This window comes from Mustela erminea, chromosome 10 (assembly GCF_009829155.1).
Source record: "Mustela erminea isolate mMusErm1 chromosome 10, mMusErm1.Pri, whole genome shotgun sequence".
Lineage (NCBI taxonomy): Eukaryota > Metazoa > Chordata > Mammalia > Carnivora > Mustelidae > Mustela > Mustela erminea.
In genome coordinates this window covers 84,702,247-84,722,071 of record NC_045623.1, presented here as the reverse complement: position 1 = coordinate 84,722,071, position 19,825 = coordinate 84,702,247, and the positions used below count along the sequence as shown (strand labels likewise).

Sequence of the window (19,825 nt, the reverse complement as noted above, 5' to 3'; positions counted from 1 at the left end):
TAATTTTTGTCTATGGCAGATTTCCACATTTCCACATTTCCACTCTCGGCTTCTGGCCCCAAATATGTCTCTCCTCCCCTTCCCCAAGAAACATTTGCCCTTAGCCATGAAAAAGGCCATTAAAATGTAAGAAACCAATGCAAAAATTTATATTTTATTTGAATTCAAAAAATTTAAAATTGCTTTCAAATTCAGGAAAGTACCATAATGCAGGACCCCAGGGGAAGCCTCATATACAGAGACAGATAAATTAAATGTATATACTGCAGACAAGCCAAGAAGGTGTGTAGATTACATATTTACAGTACTTGATGTTTTCTGAAAACCATATTTATACATTTTATTACATTTACAAAAAAGGCTTCCACTACCGTTTACCTACAATAATGAAAAAAAAAATTTACACCTTTTTTTCTTTTTTTTTTTTGGTACTGTACAAACTTTGTATAATAAAAATATATCTCTGTACAAAAGATTTTTTTTTGTTTTTGTTTTACTTTTTTTTTTCCCCTCATGGGATGACGGTGGGTATATGGTGTGGACGGAGAGTGAAAGGCCTAGTTTGCCCCGGTTCCTTCCAAGCCTCTGGAGGTGGTGTGGAAATGCCAGAGGTGGGCAAGGTGATGCATGGCAGACTGGGCGCCCCACCGGCATAGGCTCCTTGGGTGTCTCCTGGGACCCCACAAGGGGACACAGGGGAGGCGACGGAGGCAGGGCTGCAGGAGGAGTCCACTGTGTGGTCTGAGAGGAGCAAAGGATGGGGGGGGGGGGAAGCAGCCAGAGAACTTCCTGCATTTGTTTCCAGGGAAAGAGAGATGAGCATGTGAGTGTGTGTGTGTCTGGGTGGGTCCTCTTCCGCCAAACCCAGGGATGCGGTGACCCAGAGCAGAGGTGGGCGGCCATGGGCTCCTGCCACGGGGGGTCCCAGTCCCGTCTGCTGGAAACTGACCACCTGTCACTGTACTCTAGCCCCTCTTAACATTTGGCAGATCACTTCATTTGCTTAAGAACCGGGTGTCCCCGCCACTCCACTCCCTTACGTTTCTATTCGTTATTTCACTTATGTGATAAGAATATCTTAGGCCAGCATGTCACACGTGCACAGGTGCTTAAGCCCAGGGGGGCCTTCCCAAGGACAGAGAAAATGGCTCTAAATGCCACCGTTTGATCCCTAAACTTGTTAATGTCCCAACGATACGTATATGGAATTCAGTAATGACCCAAGCACGATGGAACTCAAAATGAATCGAGCCTACTTGCAAGCAACTGGAGAGCAGGTGACTTTCATTCTGTGCATTCTTTTGGTTCAGGAGCGCTCAGGTCCTCTGTCTGCTGCAGCGAGGTGCTGTGGGGGGCCAGGGGCCAGCACTGGCTCTAGGAGGCCTGGGTTCCGGTTCCTTTCCCTGATGCTGCCCAGCTGGAGGGAACAGAGCCCAGCGAGGACACACAGGTCCCCTCCCTGGCCCACCAGCCCTGGCCACAGTTCTGCCACGGAGATGTACCTACTCCCCCTGTATCTGATGCCCTGTTAGACCTGGGCATCCCGCGGCTGGGGTCATGGACTTTGGAGTCAGACCCACCTGGGCTGGCATCCTGACCGCCTGCTTACTGAGTGGCTTATGTCTCTTCAACCTTTCCAGGCTTCTGTTTTCTCATTTCTAAGACAAGAATAATAATCCTATATTTTGGGTGTTGTAAAGTCTAGAAATGATACACTGAAAGTGTCAGGCACAGAGAAGAAACGCGACACGTGGCAGCCGTTACTTTTTTGGACATGGGGCTTGGCTTGCTGTCCTGTACCGGCCCCTTCCAGACGCCTGCAGACTCGGCTGCCTCCGTCCAGGCCACTGACTTCCTTCTTTTCTCCTTGTCAGTCGACAGCCGACTTGACCTTGGAATCAAGGCCAGATTCCTGCCATCCCTCCCCCAACTCACCCTTCGTTCCCACTGCTGCCCCGGATCCAAAATGACTTTTTAACTCACTGGGATTAGAATTCAATAAAATTCTGTTGGAAAAAATAAGCTACTTTCTAATGTACTTCTTCAGATGTTTTTCTGCCCTTGGGGTCCCCCTTGCTGTCACCCTGCCGAGGAGAACGTCCATGGGCAGACAGCTGGTTTCTGCATGCTGGCCACCGGCTAACACCGTGACTGGGTCCTCACACACGGGGCAGGCAGGGTGTGTTGGTTTCGGTGTGGACGGAGCGTCCCCCCTGGACCTCTTCTCCGTGTTTGTGGGGAGCAGGACATGGGGTATCTTTCATACACGTTTCTCTTTCTTAAGCTTCTGTGTTCTCTTCCATAGGACCCAAATGAAGGACAGGAGTGCGTGTTCGTGTGTGCTCAGGCCTGGACACACACGGGCACGCCCACAGGACACTTCGCTATTTTAAATCCGTAAGCTTCCTTCATCCGTCTGCAGCGCCCCCGTCGGGGCCCAGTGGGAGTCTGCTCCGGGGTGGCGGGTGCAGATGGTGGCGGGGCGAGGGCCCGAGTCCAGCAGTAGCAGACACAGGCAGAGAGACAGACGAAGATGGGCACCGGGCACTGTGCTCAGGGGGTGACTGCCTGTCCCCTGGAGAATGGGGGACAGCCAGATCACACCCCAGATTGTAGACAGGAGAGGCAGGGCAGGGTGGGACAGGGAGCAGAAGCAAGTGACAGAAAAGAGACAAAGCAAAAAGGGATAAAGGGGAAAGAAGTAAATTAGCAGACTCGATTCTGATCTTCCCGAGCTGAGGACAGGGTGTAGTGGGGAACATACACCGCAAGACACACATTCTCCCAATATTCTTTTTTTTCCCTGGCAGTATCGACTTCCCCATGAGGCACAAGAGACCCAGTGCTCAGGGGCCACCATGCTTTCAGGGGTGCAGGAAAATGGTTTAATTTTAATTTCTTTCAAAATCAGGAGGAAAAAATATGAATACAATAATAATGGGCATACAGTAATGTGTCCAGACTGGATTAGAATCATCTTTATAACAACACAGTTGTCAACCAGCATGTTTAATGTTATTATTATTTTTTTAATGGAGGAAAAGGCCCATGAGAGCCATACCATGGACCTGCCCCCTGACTCCCTGACCCCACAGGTCTCCATGATTTTCCTACTTCGGGTTCAGCTGTTCTTGTTAGGCCTCATTTGAATTCATCACCTTATTATTCATTTTAAACGTGTGTGTGTGTTCAGGTGGTTCTTCACACATGCCCTCACGGAGCCAAGAAACACTTACTCTGTGTTTTCGCTGTGCTCCTGCTCTAGGCAGAGCATGGTGGGCCCCTCTACAGAAAAGCTGCGCTGGGGAGCTGAGGCATGGTTGGAATATTCCAGAGCCCTGATGAGGGACAACACTGGGAGCTACTTAGATTTGGAGCCACCAGCGACATGTGACCTGGAGCTGCTACATTGTGCACAGGTGTGGGGACCCACTGGAGCCTGAGATGGGGAGCGGGGGCTGGGGAGGGGGGTTTACACAGATCAGGGGACATTCTGATTTCTCTCTTACACTGTTCAGTAACTCAGGAACTCCAGGTTCAGAGTCATTATGGATCACCCCTAAGGCCTGATTTATGTCATCAGAAGGGATTATCGTTTTTCCTTTTTGCTTTCTATTTGTAGGAGTTCTGAGTAGGAAAAAGTACAGAGGGCTCATAAAGATGGAAACCTCTGAACTAAGTATGGAATTCTGGAATAATTTCTCCTTCTTTAAATGTTTGTTTCAGATGGGTGTCAAAGGATGTAGGAAAACTCAGTAAGTTAATTATTTGTGTTCAATGGTTGCCTTTGTATATTCTGAAAATAATTTTTATCTCTTTATGTATAATTTATCTTAATACCTACAACTTTAAGCTCAGATTTAAGCCAGGGAAATAATTTAGAGGAGAAACTGGACTCAAAGAAGGGCAGGGAGAACTGGAAACAGGCAGGGGTTGTGTCAACCCTCCATTATGCTCTAGGTGATGGCTAATTCAACATGTCAACTCAACAAGGCTTTGGTCAAACACTAGTTTTTTGGTCAAACACAGGTCTAGATGTTGTTGTGAAGGAATTTTTTAGAGGTGTTAACACTTAAGTCAGTAGATTTTGAGTAAAGTAGATTATCCTCCCCATAGAGGTGGGCCTCATCCAATCAGTTGAATGGATAAAAGATTGAGGTCCCTGAAGAGAAAGGAATTCTGCCTCCAGATGGCCTTTGGATCCAGAAAAAATCAACCCCTGATGGAATATCTAACTTGCAGGCCTGCCTTGTGGGCTAAAGACTTTCTAGCCCCACAATCATGTGAACCAATTCCTTAAACAAAATCTCTACCCCCACGCCTGTCTCTATGTATACATACAATACATACATACACATATGTGTCCATCTATGGATGGGTATATGCACATGTGCACACATCCTCCTGTGTGGATGTAGGTATGCAGACGTCTGTGTGGAGATGTCTATGTGTGTATCGTGTGTCTATGTGATGCATGTTTTGTGTATCCACACAGGCACCTCTCTCCGGCGAGCCCTGGCTGGCATGTTCTACTCGGGTATTTTGCCATGCCCAAAGGCTAAGAAGAGCACCGCCTCTGGAGTCAGCCTGCCTGGGACTGGGACTAGATTCCACCCCTGCTACTTACCAGCTGTGTGATCTTGGTCAGGTTCATTCCTTTTCCTATACCTCAGTTTTCCCATGAATGGGGACAACAGCAGGAGACGCCTTACAGGGGGGGCTGTCCCCAGCCTGGCATCTGGCACACAGCCCTATGGGTACTCGGCCCTGCTCCCCCACCCCCCACCCCCCACCCTCAGGTTGGTAGGCGAGGGTGTCCCTGTACATATGTGTGTCTGCCGCCCACACTCTCCTCACCGGCTGCCGGAGGCGGGGCTCTCGGTGGCGGTGGCGGTGGCAGCCAGGCCTGGAGGCTATACCGCGGTACACACTGTGCTGACTGTGAACTCCGCCTCAGTGGCCATGATGTCTGTGGGCTGGATGTTGCGGTCGTACATCGGGTTCTCGAAGGTGGCCCGAACGTTTGTGTTCTCATGGCCAGCATAGCCATTGAACGGAACTTTGGGTCTTCTCCTGGGAATGAGAGAGTGAGTGAACCAAGACAGACAGAGAGACAAAGTCAGGGTCTGAAGGGGGAGAGCGGGGGCATGGGAGGTTGCGTCCTCCATGCAGAAGGCCCCAGGAAGGCTGTGGGCTGGGGCCCCCACCCTCTCTCAGGTACCTGTGCTTGTACAGATACAGAACGAAGCCCGCGATGATGAGCGCGATGAAAGGCACCAGGATTGCGGCTGCCACCGAACTGCTGTTGGAAGCAAAGTGGCGGCCGATGGACTCGGGGTCGGACTCCAGCAGCCTGAGGTCTGCAAAGTTGCAGAGCAGAAAGCTTACGTCACAGAGGCACAGATATGTGAGGGGACAGCCCCCAGGGCCGGTGTGGCGGTGGGTAGGGAGGTCATCCCCTGTGGCCCAGACACGCCGGCTGCCTCCCGCCACACGCTGCCTGTCCAGTAGAAGATGCCCCACACATGCTGGTCAGTTAACACGCAGAGGACCGTGTTCCGTCCCAGGGAGGCCAGTCCCAGGGAGGCCAGTCCGTGGGAGAACCTAAAACCACGTCACATGATAAAATCCTCAAAGGGTGCTGCCTTCACAAGTTTTGAAACTTCTTTTGGCCATAGAAGCCTCTTGTTGGGTGAGACCTTACCAGAAAGCCAAAATACAGAACAGGCCGGGGGGTGGGGGGGTGGGCCTGCGTGGGTGGTGTGGAGGAAGAGGTGGGAGCCACCTCGGGTGGGTCTCCCCCCTCTGCTGCGGCCCTCCTGGCACAAGGCTGGGGGTGTTCCGAGGGGCACAGGGACGAATGCTAAGTGGCTCCCCTCCCGGGGTGGAGGCTCCAAGAGGGGACAGTTCTGACCCGGGGGACAGGGAGTCAGTTGGGAAGCCAGAAGGAGAACTCCAGCTTCTGAGTTCTCGCTGGTGTGTCAGGCTGAGGGGCAGGGGAACTGTCTGCAGGAACTTGAAGGGCTGCTCTAGGGAAGAGATCTCACTCCTTGCTCCTGACAAGGGCGAGCTAAGAGCTCCCCTAGTGGAGGAGAGTGGGAATGACAGGGAAGCGGATTTCTGCTAAGACAAGGAGAAGCTTCCGGAAGGTCCGAGCTGCCAGGAAGTGCAGGCAGGGCCTGTGGGCATGGTGGTGTCAGCACCTGGGTACATAAAGCTGGCTCTTGAGCGCCCATGGCTGCCTCCTGTCTCCCCTCCCACCACCTCGGAGAAACCAGCGCCCCCCTGCCCCACTAGGGTCTGAGGCTCTGGGTCAGGGGAATCTCTGAAAGAAGGAGACGAAATGTCAATGACGGTAGCAGACTGGGTAAAGATGCCAGGGGAGAACCAGCTTTCCAGACTGCGAGGGGAGGGAAGCCACTGTGAGTAAAGGCACCCCAGAGAACCCCACATCTGCATGCTTCCGGGTGTCTGGGTGGTGCCCAAGGCTGGCTGGCTGGTGTTGCTGGGGGCTGTATTTGAGACCTAGTGTCCCTTAAGCTGGGGCTCTCAACTCCAGGCCTGGCCAGGAGACTGTGTGGCAAAGGTTGAGGCTATTATGCGTATGTGCTTGTTTCCGGGGACATACTCCACAGTATTTATCAGAATCTCAAAGGCGGCCATGACCCCCAAATGGTTAAGAACCCCTGGATTTGGCTGTTGAACTTCGCTCTTCTACCTAACTCCTCCCCCAACCCCAACCCAGGATACAAGTGTTTCCCTTCCTGGGGCAGATGCTAGTTACCAAGTCTTTGAAAGCCGAACTGCCCAAAGCCTTGGCCCTTGACTGAGCCTTGGTAGATGAACGTGCCTCCGGGGGACTCTGAGGAGACCTGCAAAGGTGAGAGCAGAGGCTGTGAGATGGGGGCACATCAGGCCGAGCTACATGTCCTCTTGGCATGCACTGTCAGACTCTGGTGTCGCCGGGACTGCAGTGTGGAGGTGGGGTGGGTTTGTAGGAGGTGGGAAGGGGCTTCCTCAGCTACTGGTCCCATCACTTAATCCATGTGGGTCTCTCATTTGTCAGGCAGGAGTAACAACGGTGCCTGTGCACGGGGTGGCGGCGAGGCCTGCGCCCATTCACGCACAGAAGGCACTTAGACCACTTCTGGGCCCAGAGAACTGCCTGACGTTATCACTGTGATGAAAATGACTGCCAAGAGCCCCTGGAGCCACTGAGCCATGATTAAAGCATACCTGACAGACTTAACGAACTTTGGATGGTTCATCACAGTTCCAATAGCTACTAATTTCAGAAGGTAGCTGGGGATCTGAGTCTTCTCGGCTCACCTGTCTTGTCCCTGCAGATGCACCCTGACTTCTCAGCTCTGCTACTCTGGCCCCACAACCTCTCCTTCCTTCCTACCCTTCCATGTCCAGCATCAACAATCCGAGACCGGGAGCCACAGGTGTGACATGTGACATGATGCTGAAATCCATCTCCCCCCCATATGAGATTGGAAGGTACTGGAAGAGTACATCATTGTAGATCTGCCTTCTGCCTTAAGAATGCCCTAGAATGCAGCAAGGCTTTCCTACAAGGGAAGGCAAGAAAGCCACATCTCCTTCCCCATGTTCTGGTCTCACAGCTGTGCTAAGTCGTCTGGAACCCACATCCTCCATTGTGAGTGGCTATTTGAAGTAGTCATCTGGGACGTTCTCCCATACCCCAGCACCACACCATTACTTCCTGCTTGCTTGAATTCACTCTTACACTGCTGTTCCGTTCCTTGCTTTCGGCTCAAACACCAGACCCTACTCCATATCACTCAGATGTGTTGGCCCTCTGGACACTCAGGCTCCTGGCCTCCTATCTTTTCCTTTATCTATTTCACTAGCAGATGAGGACTCCCTTGATTCCAGTCCTGGCCCCCAAAACACCCTCCCAAGTTTCCATGTTGATCCTACACTTCTCCATCTCTCTCCTCGATTCCCTGCCAGTGATCTGGGACTCAGGGATGGAGCAAGGGGATGGGAAGGTCCAGGACTGAGATTCTGCAGCACTTACATGCCCATCTAAAGCCCAGTGATCATCTTTGAACTTGTTCACAAAGATTTCCACAGGCCCTGTAATCTGGTAAACCTGGAGCAGGAGATGGAAATCTTCTTTCTTGTAAATTCCTGGGAAAAGGAAATTCAGAGAGTACAGGAAAGATCTGGAAAAACACCCAAGTTCAAATCTGCGTGTACATGGGATTTCACGTGTTGATGTTGATGTAAACGTGGCATGCACAACCGCCAGGAGGTAAGTATAGTGTTGCCTGTGAGTTTGTTTGGGCTGATCGTGAGGGCACACAGAGTGTGCGCATGTGTGTTATCGACAACTGGATTGCCGACCTGGGTTTGTGACCCTACTAACACATGCACATGTCAGAATAAAGTGAATATGATTTTGCATATGTTAATGTGTCCGTGAATGCTGGAATATGCCTTCCGATTTCATGCGTGCAGGATTGCATGAGGCAAGTATGTGGTCTTCTGTGAATGTCTTCACGACTCAGCCTTCCAGCAAATGAGCGAACCCGACTGTTCAGTGGTATGTGTGCACACGCTCACACGAATGCGTGGCTATGATTGTGTGTGGGCTGTGTGTTAATGCCCACATCCATTCACTCATGCATTCCTTTACCTGTCCATCTTTTCCAGAAATGTTTTTCTGAGAGATTTAGTTTTTCTGATTATAAAAAGATTGAAAATCAAAGAAATTGTGGAAAATGCAGAGATGCAGGGAGAAAAAACAGATCATTTCTGATATCACTAAGAAATAGCCCCTGTTAACCTTTTGGTGGAATTATTTCCAATTTTCTTTCTTTTTTTAAGATTTTATTTATATGAGAGGGAGAGAGCAAGAGAGAGTGCACATGTGGGAGATGCTGCAGAGGGAGAGGGAGAAGCAGACGCACCGCAGAGCAGGGTGCAGTGGGATCTTGACCTGAGCGGAAGGCAGACACTTAACCGACTACCCAGGTGCCCCCGTGTTTTCTTTCTTATGAATACAATTTTTCCTTTAAAAACTGGAGTCATGGGGTATGTGTGCAGTGGTATGTGTGCACACGCTCACACGAATGCAACAGCAAGGTCAACGCTGGGTGGTTCAGTGGGTTAAAGCCTCTGCCTTCGGCTCAGCTCATGATCCCAAGGTCCTGGGATAGAGCCCGGCATCCGGCTCTCTGCTCAGCAGGGAGCCTGCTTCCCTTCCTCTCTCCCTGCCTGCCTCTCTGCCTACTTGTGATCTCTGTGTGTCAAATAAATAAATAAAGTCTTAAAAATTTTTTTTAAAAAAAACTGGAGTCACATTATAAACGTGCCAGGGTAGGTCCATTTGCCCCCAAATTGGCACACTATTTTATCTATCAGATGTATTACAAGTAAATGTCCAGTTTGTTATTTTTGGACAATTTTCTCTTTGTGGTTTTTATGTAATACAGATAGCCCTTTAATGTGAACATCCTTTATTTAGGAATATTTGACTCTCTCCATAGCTATGTTTTATGATAAAAATTCTTAGAAAAATAATTAACAGGTTCAGTAATTTTCAAAGATCTTAACACAAACTGTATCAGTGTCTTCATTGGACCTTGATCAGCACTAATGTTTACCACTTAAAAAAAAATCTTAGTTGGATAAGTGGAAAATGACATTTTCTGTTTACTTTTAGGTTTTTTTTTTTTATTACTACTGAAAAATATTTTTTCTTTCATTTATTGACTGTATTTTGTTTTCTGGGAATTCTCTGTCCCTATTTTTGGTTCAGTTTCAGAGATTTTGGTCTCTTTTCTCTTAAGAGTCCTCTTCAAGTTATTAGTGTTTGTCATCTAACTATTTCCTTTTAGTCCCTGGTGATTTTGTTATGCTGACAAAGATGAACAGACAGTTTCTCCTTCTCCTGCCCATCAGACTAGTCCCCCCAGGACATGAGGATGCAATGACAGTAGACTTGTCCTTGTAGAGAATGTGTGCCCACCCACCCCTACCACCCCTACCGCCCACCCCTGTAAAAGCCAGGCTTTTACAGGGATGGCCTACTCCTTACCAGCCAAGTGCACCTCCACACCACTGTGGTCAATCATGGTGGCGTTGACCTTGCTGTTGACAACCTGGAAGCCAGTCACTCTGAGCATGGCTGGCTGCTTCTTCCCCTGGTACTCATAGGCCCCTTTCCATAGGGAGTTCTTGGCAAAAACATCCCCAGGAACTGGAGGAATTGAGAAACAGATGTGAGAGAGACTGAGGCCACCTGGTGGCTGATCCCAGTTCACTCACTGAGATTGTTTTCTCCAAAGCCTAACAGGGGAGAGGTTGGTGGAGTGCTCTGGTCCTCTTGTGATCCAGAATGGAACTTGAGCAGAGTATGATGCCAACTCTGGGTTTCCTTCTTATATAACACACATGCTAATGTGGTAAGTAAAAGTATAAAATTAAAAAAAGTATGTCATACTCTAACTTCTCCAAAGAAGACTTACAAATGGCTAACAGACACATGAAAAAATGTTCATCATTAGCCATCAGGGGAATTCAAATAAAACCCACATTGAGATACCAACTTACACTAGTTAGAATGGCCCAAATCAACAAGACAGTACACAACAAGTGTTGTAGAGGATGTGGAGAAAGGGGAACCCTCTTACACTGTTGGTGGGGATGCAAGTTGGTGCAGCCACTTTGGAAAACAGTGTGGAGATTCCTCAGAAAATTAAAAATAGAGCTACCCTATGACCCTAAAATTACACTACTGGTAAATACTGGGTATTTACCCCAAAGATACAGATGTAGTGAAAAGAAGGGACATCTGTACCCTAATAGCAGCAATGGCCACAATTGCCAAACTTTGGAAAGAGCCAAGATGCCCTTCAGCAGACGAATGGATAAAGAAGATATGGTCCATATATACAATGGAGTATTATGCCTCCATCAGAAAGGATGAATACCCAACTTTTGTATCAACATGGATGGAACTGGAGGAGATTATGCTGAGTGAAAAGAGTCAAGCAGAGAAAGTCAATTATATGGTTTCACTTACTTGTGGAGCATAAGGAATAACATGGAGGACATTAGGAGAAGGAAAGGAAAAGTGAATTGGGGGAAATCGGAGTGGGAGATGAACCATGAGAGACTGTGGACTCCAAGAAACAAACTGAGGGTTTTGGCGGGAAGGGGAGGTGGGGGGGATGGGTGAGCCTGGTGTTGGGTATTAAGGAGGGCACATATTGCATGGTGCACTGGGTGTGGTGCATAAACAATGAATCTTGGAACACTAAAAATAAATAAATAAATAAATAAATAAAGAAAAATTATGTATTGATACATGGTACAATGTAGATGAACTTTGAAAATATTCTGTTAAATAAAATAAGCCAGACCAAAAAAAAAAATACGATAGTCTATAATAATTTTTCATTAGTCGGGCCACACCTATAGTTATGTGTCCATTTCTGGACATCACCCTTTGAAAGAAACAATACCTGTGTTAAAAAAGTAACCATTTCCAGGAAGTTCCCTGGGCAGGACTTGGATCTGTATGACTACACATGGGCCAGTCCTGTGCTGAGGTGGTGGGGGAGTGGTTTGTGGTAATCAGTGGTTCCAGAGCTCAGAGCTCTGGTTGTGTTTCTGGAAGGCTTTGGCCTCTTCTGGATGAGGTTTCTGTTTCCTTCAGGCTCACTTCCTCCTGAAGTTTGTCAGGGGAGGGTAGTGGGAGGGGGAATCTGTTTGGCTCTGTAGACAGTTTTCATACCCTTTCACTGAGTACTCGGAAAGTCATGTGCATATTTCTGGGTGACTAGGTAAAGGAATCAACACCAGTTTCTTGTTCATCTGGAAGATCTGGACCATACCTACCGGAAGCCTGGGTGAGTGGTGGCTCCCGGGCAGTATTGATGGGTCTCCCACTAGGCCGGACCTCTGCTGGGGAAAGAGAATAGAACAACATGGGTTTAACCTCTGGTCTACACTCCACTGGAAAAATAATGGCCACCTCTCTGACACTAGGTCAGTGGGCTCTCTGAGTTCTTGTTTTGCATTTATCCTGTTAGATGGAGGAGTAGATATTTTGATGGTCTGATAGATGCTATGGACCCCTTTTGGGAAAATAAAGCATAATGAGTTCAAAGGAAATCCATTTTATCAATTATAGTCATTGATATTTTAAACAAAGAATTAGAATGCAGGTAGATATGTAATCCTTTATCACTGCATTAAATAACAGAATATAGAAGCAGGTCCAGTCACTACCATATCCTTGAAGTAGTCAGAAATATAAGCAATATTTCATGTCAGAAACAACTGTAATATAATATGAAAATCTTCGGAATTTTTTACTGGTGACAAAGCCACAAGTATCATTAACACTACTATAGGTTTTGGTCTACATTTTAAATTAAAGCAAGTGCTAAATTTCATCAAGAGGTAAAGGGAAATAAAGCTATTTTGCTAACATTGTACCTAGATCTGCGGAATATCCTCTATTGATGACCCTAGGTTGAAAAGCCCTGTCCTGGACTCTGTTTTCCTCCCAGATGCCTGGCATGAAGGATGACCTTCCACCAATCAAAAGCGAACTCTTTGAGGTCTGGTGGGGCTTTGAGTGGTATGCTCCCTTCCCTCGGTGTGATGATATTAAGACTGAAGCCCGAAACAATTGCTCTGTCCTTCACCATGAACCAGAATTCCCAGTGCTGCTTCTCTGGCCATCCACACCAGCATAGCTCCCAGCATAAGAGATGTTCAAGGAGGAGCACGAAGGGGCTGCACTTGGGGTGCCCCAGGGCTTGGCTCCTCTGGAGATCCCCATGATCAACACCCACAGCAAGACCTCCATGTTGGATCACATCACCCAGTCCCCGCTCAACACAGTCTGGGCTTCCTTGCATTCACCTAGTCTGTGAAGCCTAGGGAGCGAAGGTGGCAGGTGACATGACTGGGGCCCTGGCCTATGTCTCTGCCACGAAGAGCCTGAACATCTGGTCCCTGGCCTTGGGCCTCCTTCTAATCAGTACTTCCACCATTACTTTCACCCCTGGCTCGCTGATGATTCTCTAAGCAATTTCTGAGATCATAAAAGGTTATGGAGACTACTAGTAGCTGCCCATGCCCGAGGCTGTCACCCCTTTCACAGCAGTTTCTATACATATCAGTCTACAGCTGAATTCAGTAGTGCACTTGTATGTGGGGATCAAAAAAGATGAGAAGCCCTCACAGGCAAAGTCAGAAGCCCTGGGCCTGAGTCAGACACTGCAGGTTCGGGTCCCAGCAGCTACTTCATGATGTGTGACCTTGACTGGTCACTTTACCCCTCCAAGTCTCCATCTCCTCACTGGAAATGTGGGAAAATACTGAAACATACCTCACATGTCTACACTGAATAAATGAGGTTATGAACACGAAGGTCACAGTTAGCCAGTGTTAATGTCTTTTCTTCTTTAGCACAGAAACAACAGAAATATCTGCCTCAAGGAACAGCAGACTCTCCCTACTATCTCCTTGAGGAGGCTTGATTTTGAGCACAGTCTTTCTGACTCCACAGGGCAGCTACTATACAGAAGGCTGTGGAGAAATTTTCCACAGTGGCTCAAAGTACTTTTATGAAGAAAATGTCTTTATTGTCTTAGGTTTTATAACATAAAGGGAGTAGGACGGAGAAAGCTTACAGGCCAGAAGCTGTGCCAGGCCATGTTATTCACATTATTTCACTTACTTTTGCTCTCAAAACTGTGAGGTACAGAGTACTATCTCCATTTTATAGAAGAGAAACTCGTTAAGAGGCAGAGAAATGAAGAGGCTTGCCAAAGATCACACAGTAAGGGGTCTAATTGAAATTCAACTGCATCTAAAGCATTTTGTACTTTTATATACAGTTATATAATAGCATCAAAAACAATAAAATACGTAAGACTAAATGTGACCAAGCAAGTGCAAGACATGTATAATGAAAATGATAAACCACTGTTAGAAGGAATTAAAGATCTAAATAGATGGAAAGACATCCCATGCTCATGAATTAGAAGACTTAATACTGTTCAGATGGCAACACTCCCCAATCTGACCTACACATTTACCTCAATCCCTGTCAAAATCCCAGCTGTCTGTTTTGCAGAATTTCATAATCCAATCCTAAAATCCATATAGAAGTAAAAGGGGATCAGAAGAGCCAAAACAATCTTGAAAAAGAAGAACAAAACTGAGGATGTACACTTCTCAACTTCAAAACTTATTACAAAGCTATTATAATCAAAATGGTGTGATGTCATAGAGGCAGTTATACAGATCAATGGGTAAAACTGAGGATCCAGATATAAGCTCACATATTTATGGTCAAATGATCTTTGACAAGGGTGCCAAGACAATTCAAAGAAGAAGAGCGAAGAATAGTCTTTCCAACAAATGGAGCTGGGGCATGCAAAGGAATGAATTTGGACCCCAAACGACTACTCCCCCACCAACAAAAAACCCCACAAAATAAACAAAAGACCTAAATATAAGAGCTAAAACTATAAAGCTCTTAGAAAAAAAAATAGACATGTTTTCATGACCTTGGATTTGGCAATGGTTTCTTAGGTATGATATGAAATCATGAACAAAGAAAATATAGATAAATTGGAGTTCATTAAAATTAAAGACATTTGTGCTTAAAAGGACACCAAAAGAAGGTGAAAAGATCCAAACTCATCAAGTTGTATATATAAAATATGTGCATTTTTATATATTAATTATATCTCAATAAGGCTGTAAAAAAAAACTCCATTTGAAAAAAAAAAGAAAAAGAATTTAACACAGGGCTGTGTTAAAATGGAGCTTGAAATGTGACAGTCTAATTTCATTTCCAATGATGAGTGAAGTAAAGGAGAAAGTACTTGTAAATTTTAAGAAAAGAAAGTGAAAGACAACTCATAAAATGGGAGAAAATATATACAAATCTTGTATCTGATAAGAGTCTTATATTCTAGATATATAAAGGACTCTCGAAGAGACTCTGGACCAAGATGGTGAAATAGGAGGCTCCTAAATTCCCCTCCTGCTATGGACACACTGAATGTACAGCTACACATGGTTCAATGGCAGGAGTTCAAGTAGAAGAAAGGATCTAAATATAAAAGCGTAGGAAAATATAAAACTCACTAATATAGATAAATAGATGGTTAAATTCAGAATACTCTAATATTGTAACTGTGGTGGGTGAATAAGTTATAACTCTAGTTTAAAGATTAAAAGACAAAAGTGTTAAAAATAACTACAACTGCAGGGGCACCTGTGTGGCTCAGTTGGTTAAACATCTGACTCTTGATCTCAGCTCAGGTCTTGATCTTAGGGTGATGAGTTCAAGCCTCAAATTGGGGTCCATGCTGGGTGTGAAGCTTACTTAAAAAAAAATCCAAAAAACTCAAAACTAGAACTGTAATAATTTGTTAATGAATATATGGTATAAAAAAATGTCCACTGTGACATCAAAAACAAAAAAATGTAGGAGGGGAGTCTAAAAATGTAGGGCTTTTGTATGTATTCAAATTAAATTGTTATTTGCTTTATTTATTTGCTTATACATTTATTTAATTTACTTACTTTTAAATAAGCTCCATGCAAAGACCCCATCAAAAAGGAGAATTTCAGGGGCACCTGGGGGGGCTCAGTGGGTTAAAACCTCTGCCTTCAGCTCAGGTCATGATCCTGGGGTCCTGGGATCAAGCCCCGCATTGGGCTCTCTGCTTGGCAGGGAGCCTGCTTCCCTTCCTCTCTCTCTCTGCCTGCCTCTCTGCCTACTTGTGGTCTTTGTCTGTCAAATAAATAAATAAATAAAATCTAAAAAAAAAATACAAACATGCATTAAAAAAAAAAAAAGGAGAATTTCAGACCAATGTCCGTGATGCATATGGATGCCAAGATTCTCAACAAGATCCTAGCTAATAGGATCCAACAGTAGAATAAAAAGATTATCCACCATGAGCAGATGGATTTATCCCTGCCATGTAAGGGTGTTTCAACATTCACAAATCAATCAATGTGACAGAACAAATCAATAAGAGAAGAGAGAAGAACCACAAAGTGATCTCAATTGAGGCAGAAAAAGCATTTGACAAAACACAGCATCCGTTCCTGATTAAAACTCTTCAAAGTACAGGGATTGAGGGAACATTCCTCAACTTCATAAAATCTACCTATGAAAAGCCCACATCAAATATCATTCTCAATGGGGAAAAGCTGACAGCCTTCCCTTTGAGATCAGGAACATGACAAGGATGCCCACTTTTGCCACTGTTGTTCAACATAGTACTTGAAGTCCTAGCAACAGCAATCAGAAAACAAAAGGAAACAAAAGGTATTCAAAGAAGAAGTCAAACTCTTTCCCTTCGCAGATGACATGATACTTTATATGGAAAACCCAAATGACCCTACTCCGAAACTACTGGAACTCATACAGCAATTCAGTAATGTGGCAGGAAAATCAAGGCACAGCAATCAGTTGCTTTCTTATACACTAACAATGAAAACATAGAGAAATTAGAGAATCAATTCCATTTATTATAGCACCAAGAACCATAAGATACCTGGGAATAAACCTAACCAAAGAGGTAAAGGATCTGTACTCAAGGAACTATAGAACACTTATGAAAGAAATTGAAGAAGACACAAAAAGATGGAAAAGCATTCTATGCTCATGAATTAGAAGAAGAAACATTGTTAAAATGTCTATACTGCCCAGAGAAATCTATACTTTCAATGCCATCCCGATAAAAATTCCACTGGCGTTTTTCAAAGTGCTAGAACAAACAATCCTAGAATTTGTATGGAACCAGAAAAGACCCTGAATTGCTAAGGAAATACTGAAAAAGAAAAACAAAACCGGGGGCATCATGTTGCCTGATTTTAAGCTTTACAACAAAGCTGTGATCACCAAGAAAACAAAAACAAACACATAGACCAGTGGAACAGAGTAGAGTCCAGATATAGACCCTCAACTCTATGGTCAACTAATCTTTGACAAAACAGGAAAAAATATCCAGTGGAAAAAAGACAGTCTCTTCAATAAATGGTGCTGGGAAAATTGAACAGCTATGTATAGAAGAAAGAAACTTGACCATTCTCTTATACCATACACAAAGACAAATTCAAAATGGATGAAAGACCTCAACTTGAGGCAGGAATCTATCAAAATCCTAGAGGAGAAGATAGGCAGTAACCTCTTCGACATTGGTCACAGCAACTTCTTTCAAGACATGTCTCCAAAGGCAAAGGAAACAACAGTGAAAATGAACTTTTGGGACATCATCAAGATCAAAACTTCTGCACAGCAAAGGAAACAATCAACAAAACAAAGAGGCAATGCACAGAATGGGAGAAGATATTTGCAAATGACAGTACAGACAAAGGACTGATATCCAAGATCTATAAAGAACTTCTCAAACTCAACACAAACAAAACAGATAATCATGTCAAAAAATGGGCAGAAGACATGAACAGACACTTCTCCAAAGAAGACATACAAATGGCTAACAGACACATGAAAAAATGTTCATCATCATTAGCCATCAGGGAAATTCAAATCAAACCCATATTGAGATACCACCTTATACCAGTTAGAATGGCCAAAATTAACAGGACAGGAAACTACAAATGTGGAGAGGATGTGGAGAAAGGGGAACCCTCTTACACTGTTGGTGGGAATGCAAGTTGGTGCAACCACTTTGAAGAACAGTGTCGAGATTCCTTAAGAAATTAAAAATAGAGCTACCCTATGACCCTGTAATTGCACTACTGGGTATTTGCCCTAAAGATACAGATAAAGTGAAAAGAAGGGCCATCTGTACTCCAATGTTCATAGCAGCAATGACCACAATTGCTAAACTGTGGAAAGAGCCAAGATGTCCTTCAACTGATGAATGGATAAAGAATATATGGTCCATATACAAAATGGAGTATGATGCCTCCATCAGAAAGGATGAATACCCAACTTTTGTATCAACATGGATGGAACTGGAGGAGATTATGCTGAGTGAAATAAGTCAAGCAGAGAAAGTCAATTATCATATGGTTTCACTTACTTGTGGAACATAAGGAATAGCATGGAGGACATTAGGAGAAGGAAAGGAAAAGTGAATTGGGGGAAATTGTAAGGGGAGATGAATCATGAGAGACTTTGGATTCTGAGAAATAAACCGAGGGTTTTGGAGGGGAGAGGGGTGGGGAGTTAGGTGAGCCTGGTGTTGGGTATTAAGGAGGGCACGTATTGCATGGAGCACGGGGTGTGGTGCATAAACAATGAATCTTGGAACACTGAAAAAATAAAATAAAATTAAACAAACAAACATAAATAGACTCCATGCCCAGTGCAGAGCCCTGTGTGGGGCTTGAACTCATGACCCTGAGATCGAGACCTGAGCCAAGATCTGAGCCGAGACTAAGAGTCAGATGCTTAACTGACTGACCTACCCAGGCCCCAAGTTGTTACTTGCTTTAAAAAGACTGTTGTAAGTATAAGATGTTTTAGGTAGGCCTCATGGAAACACAAAACCTTTAGTGGATACACTAAAGGTAAAGAGAAAGGAATCAAAACAAACCACTACAGATACTTGCCAAATCCCAAAGGAAGAGAATAAGGAAAGAAGAAAGGAACTAGGAACTACAAAGCAGCCAGAAAAAAAAATTAAGAAAATGGCAACAGGAAGTCCATACTTATAAAAAATTACTTTAAATGTAAATGGACTAAATTCTTTAGTACAAACACAGAGAGTGGCTGAATGGACAAAAGACAAAAAAAAAAAAAAACCAAAAAAAAAAACCAAAAAAACAACCCCAAAAAACCAAGAAATAGCAACACAGTAACAGCAGGGGACTTTAATACCTTCCTTTCAACCACAGATTGATCATCCAGGCAGCCAATAAATAAGGAAACACTGGGCCTAACTTACACAGTAGATCAGATGAATTCTACTCAAGTGCACATAGAACATTCTCCAGGACAGATCATATGTTAGGCTACAAAACAATTATTTTTTTTTCCAAGTAATCCCATTTTTTATTTCTCAAAATCATTTAAAATGCCAGTTAAGGAATAGATGCATGGCTATTTCTTCTGTTCTCTGTTTCTCTTTTTCATTTAAATATTCCTTTCTGTTATGTAGACTGAATTAAGGAAGCCAAAAACTATTACTTATAAACAGTGTCAACAATTCCTTTATTTTATTTTATTTTTCAGTCTTTATTTTTTTATTTTATTTTTAAAAGATATTGTGTATTTGTTTTTTTATTTATTTTCAGCATAACAGTATTCATTATTTTTGCACCACACCCAGTGCTCCATGCAATCTGTGCCCTCTATAATACCCACCACCTGGTACCCCAACCTCCCACCCCCCGCCCCTTCAAAACCCTCAGATTGTTTTTCAGAGTCCATAGTCTCTCATGGTTCATCTCCCCTTCCAATTTCCCCGAACTCCCTTCTCCTCTCTAACTCCCCATGTCCTCCATGCTATTTGTTATGCTCCACAAATAAGTGAAACCATATGATAATTAACTCTCTCTGCTTGACATTCCTGAACTTCATCAAAACTATCTATGAAAGACCCACAGCAAATATCATCCTCAATGGGAAAAAGCTTGCAGCCTTCCCGTTGAGATCAGGAACATGACAAGGATGCCCATTCTCACCACTCTTGTTCAACATGGTATTAGAAGTCCTAGCAACAGCAATCAAACAACAAAGAGAAATAAAAGGTATCCAAATTGGCAATGAAGAAGTCAAACTCTCTCTCTTCGCAGATGACATGATTCTATATATGGAAAACCCAAAATGCTC

At 44.7% G+C, this 19,825-nt stretch overlaps 1 protein-coding gene across 5 annotated transcripts in view; it reads right to left on the bottom strand.

Moving 5' to 3' along the window:
- Window positions 1-19,825, bottom strand: part of CSMD2 (CUB and Sushi multiple domains 2) — a 601,873-nt gene continuing 582,048 nt past the window's right edge. For 3 of the 5 annotated variants that reach the window (XM_032302436.1, XM_032302439.1, XM_032302438.1), the window contains 7 exons: window positions 11,878-11,943; window positions 10,073-10,234; window positions 8,048-8,160; window positions 6,785-6,872; window positions 5,222-5,360; window positions 4,858-5,073; window positions 1-2,575 (listed from right to left, as the gene is read on the bottom strand). In XM_032302436.1, coding sequence (XP_032158327.1) covers window positions 4,914-5,073; window positions 5,222-5,360; window positions 6,785-6,872; window positions 8,048-8,160; window positions 10,073-10,234; window positions 11,878-11,943 — 728 coding nt within the window. In that variant the 3' untranslated portion in view covers window positions 1-2,575; window positions 4,858-4,913. Of the gene's footprint in view, window positions 2,576-4,857; window positions 5,074-5,221; window positions 5,361-5,384; window positions 6,873-8,047; window positions 8,161-10,072; window positions 10,235-11,877; window positions 11,944-19,825 lie in introns of those variants that run through there. The other 2 variants (XM_032302437.1, XM_032302440.1) reach the window with 2 other exon arrangements.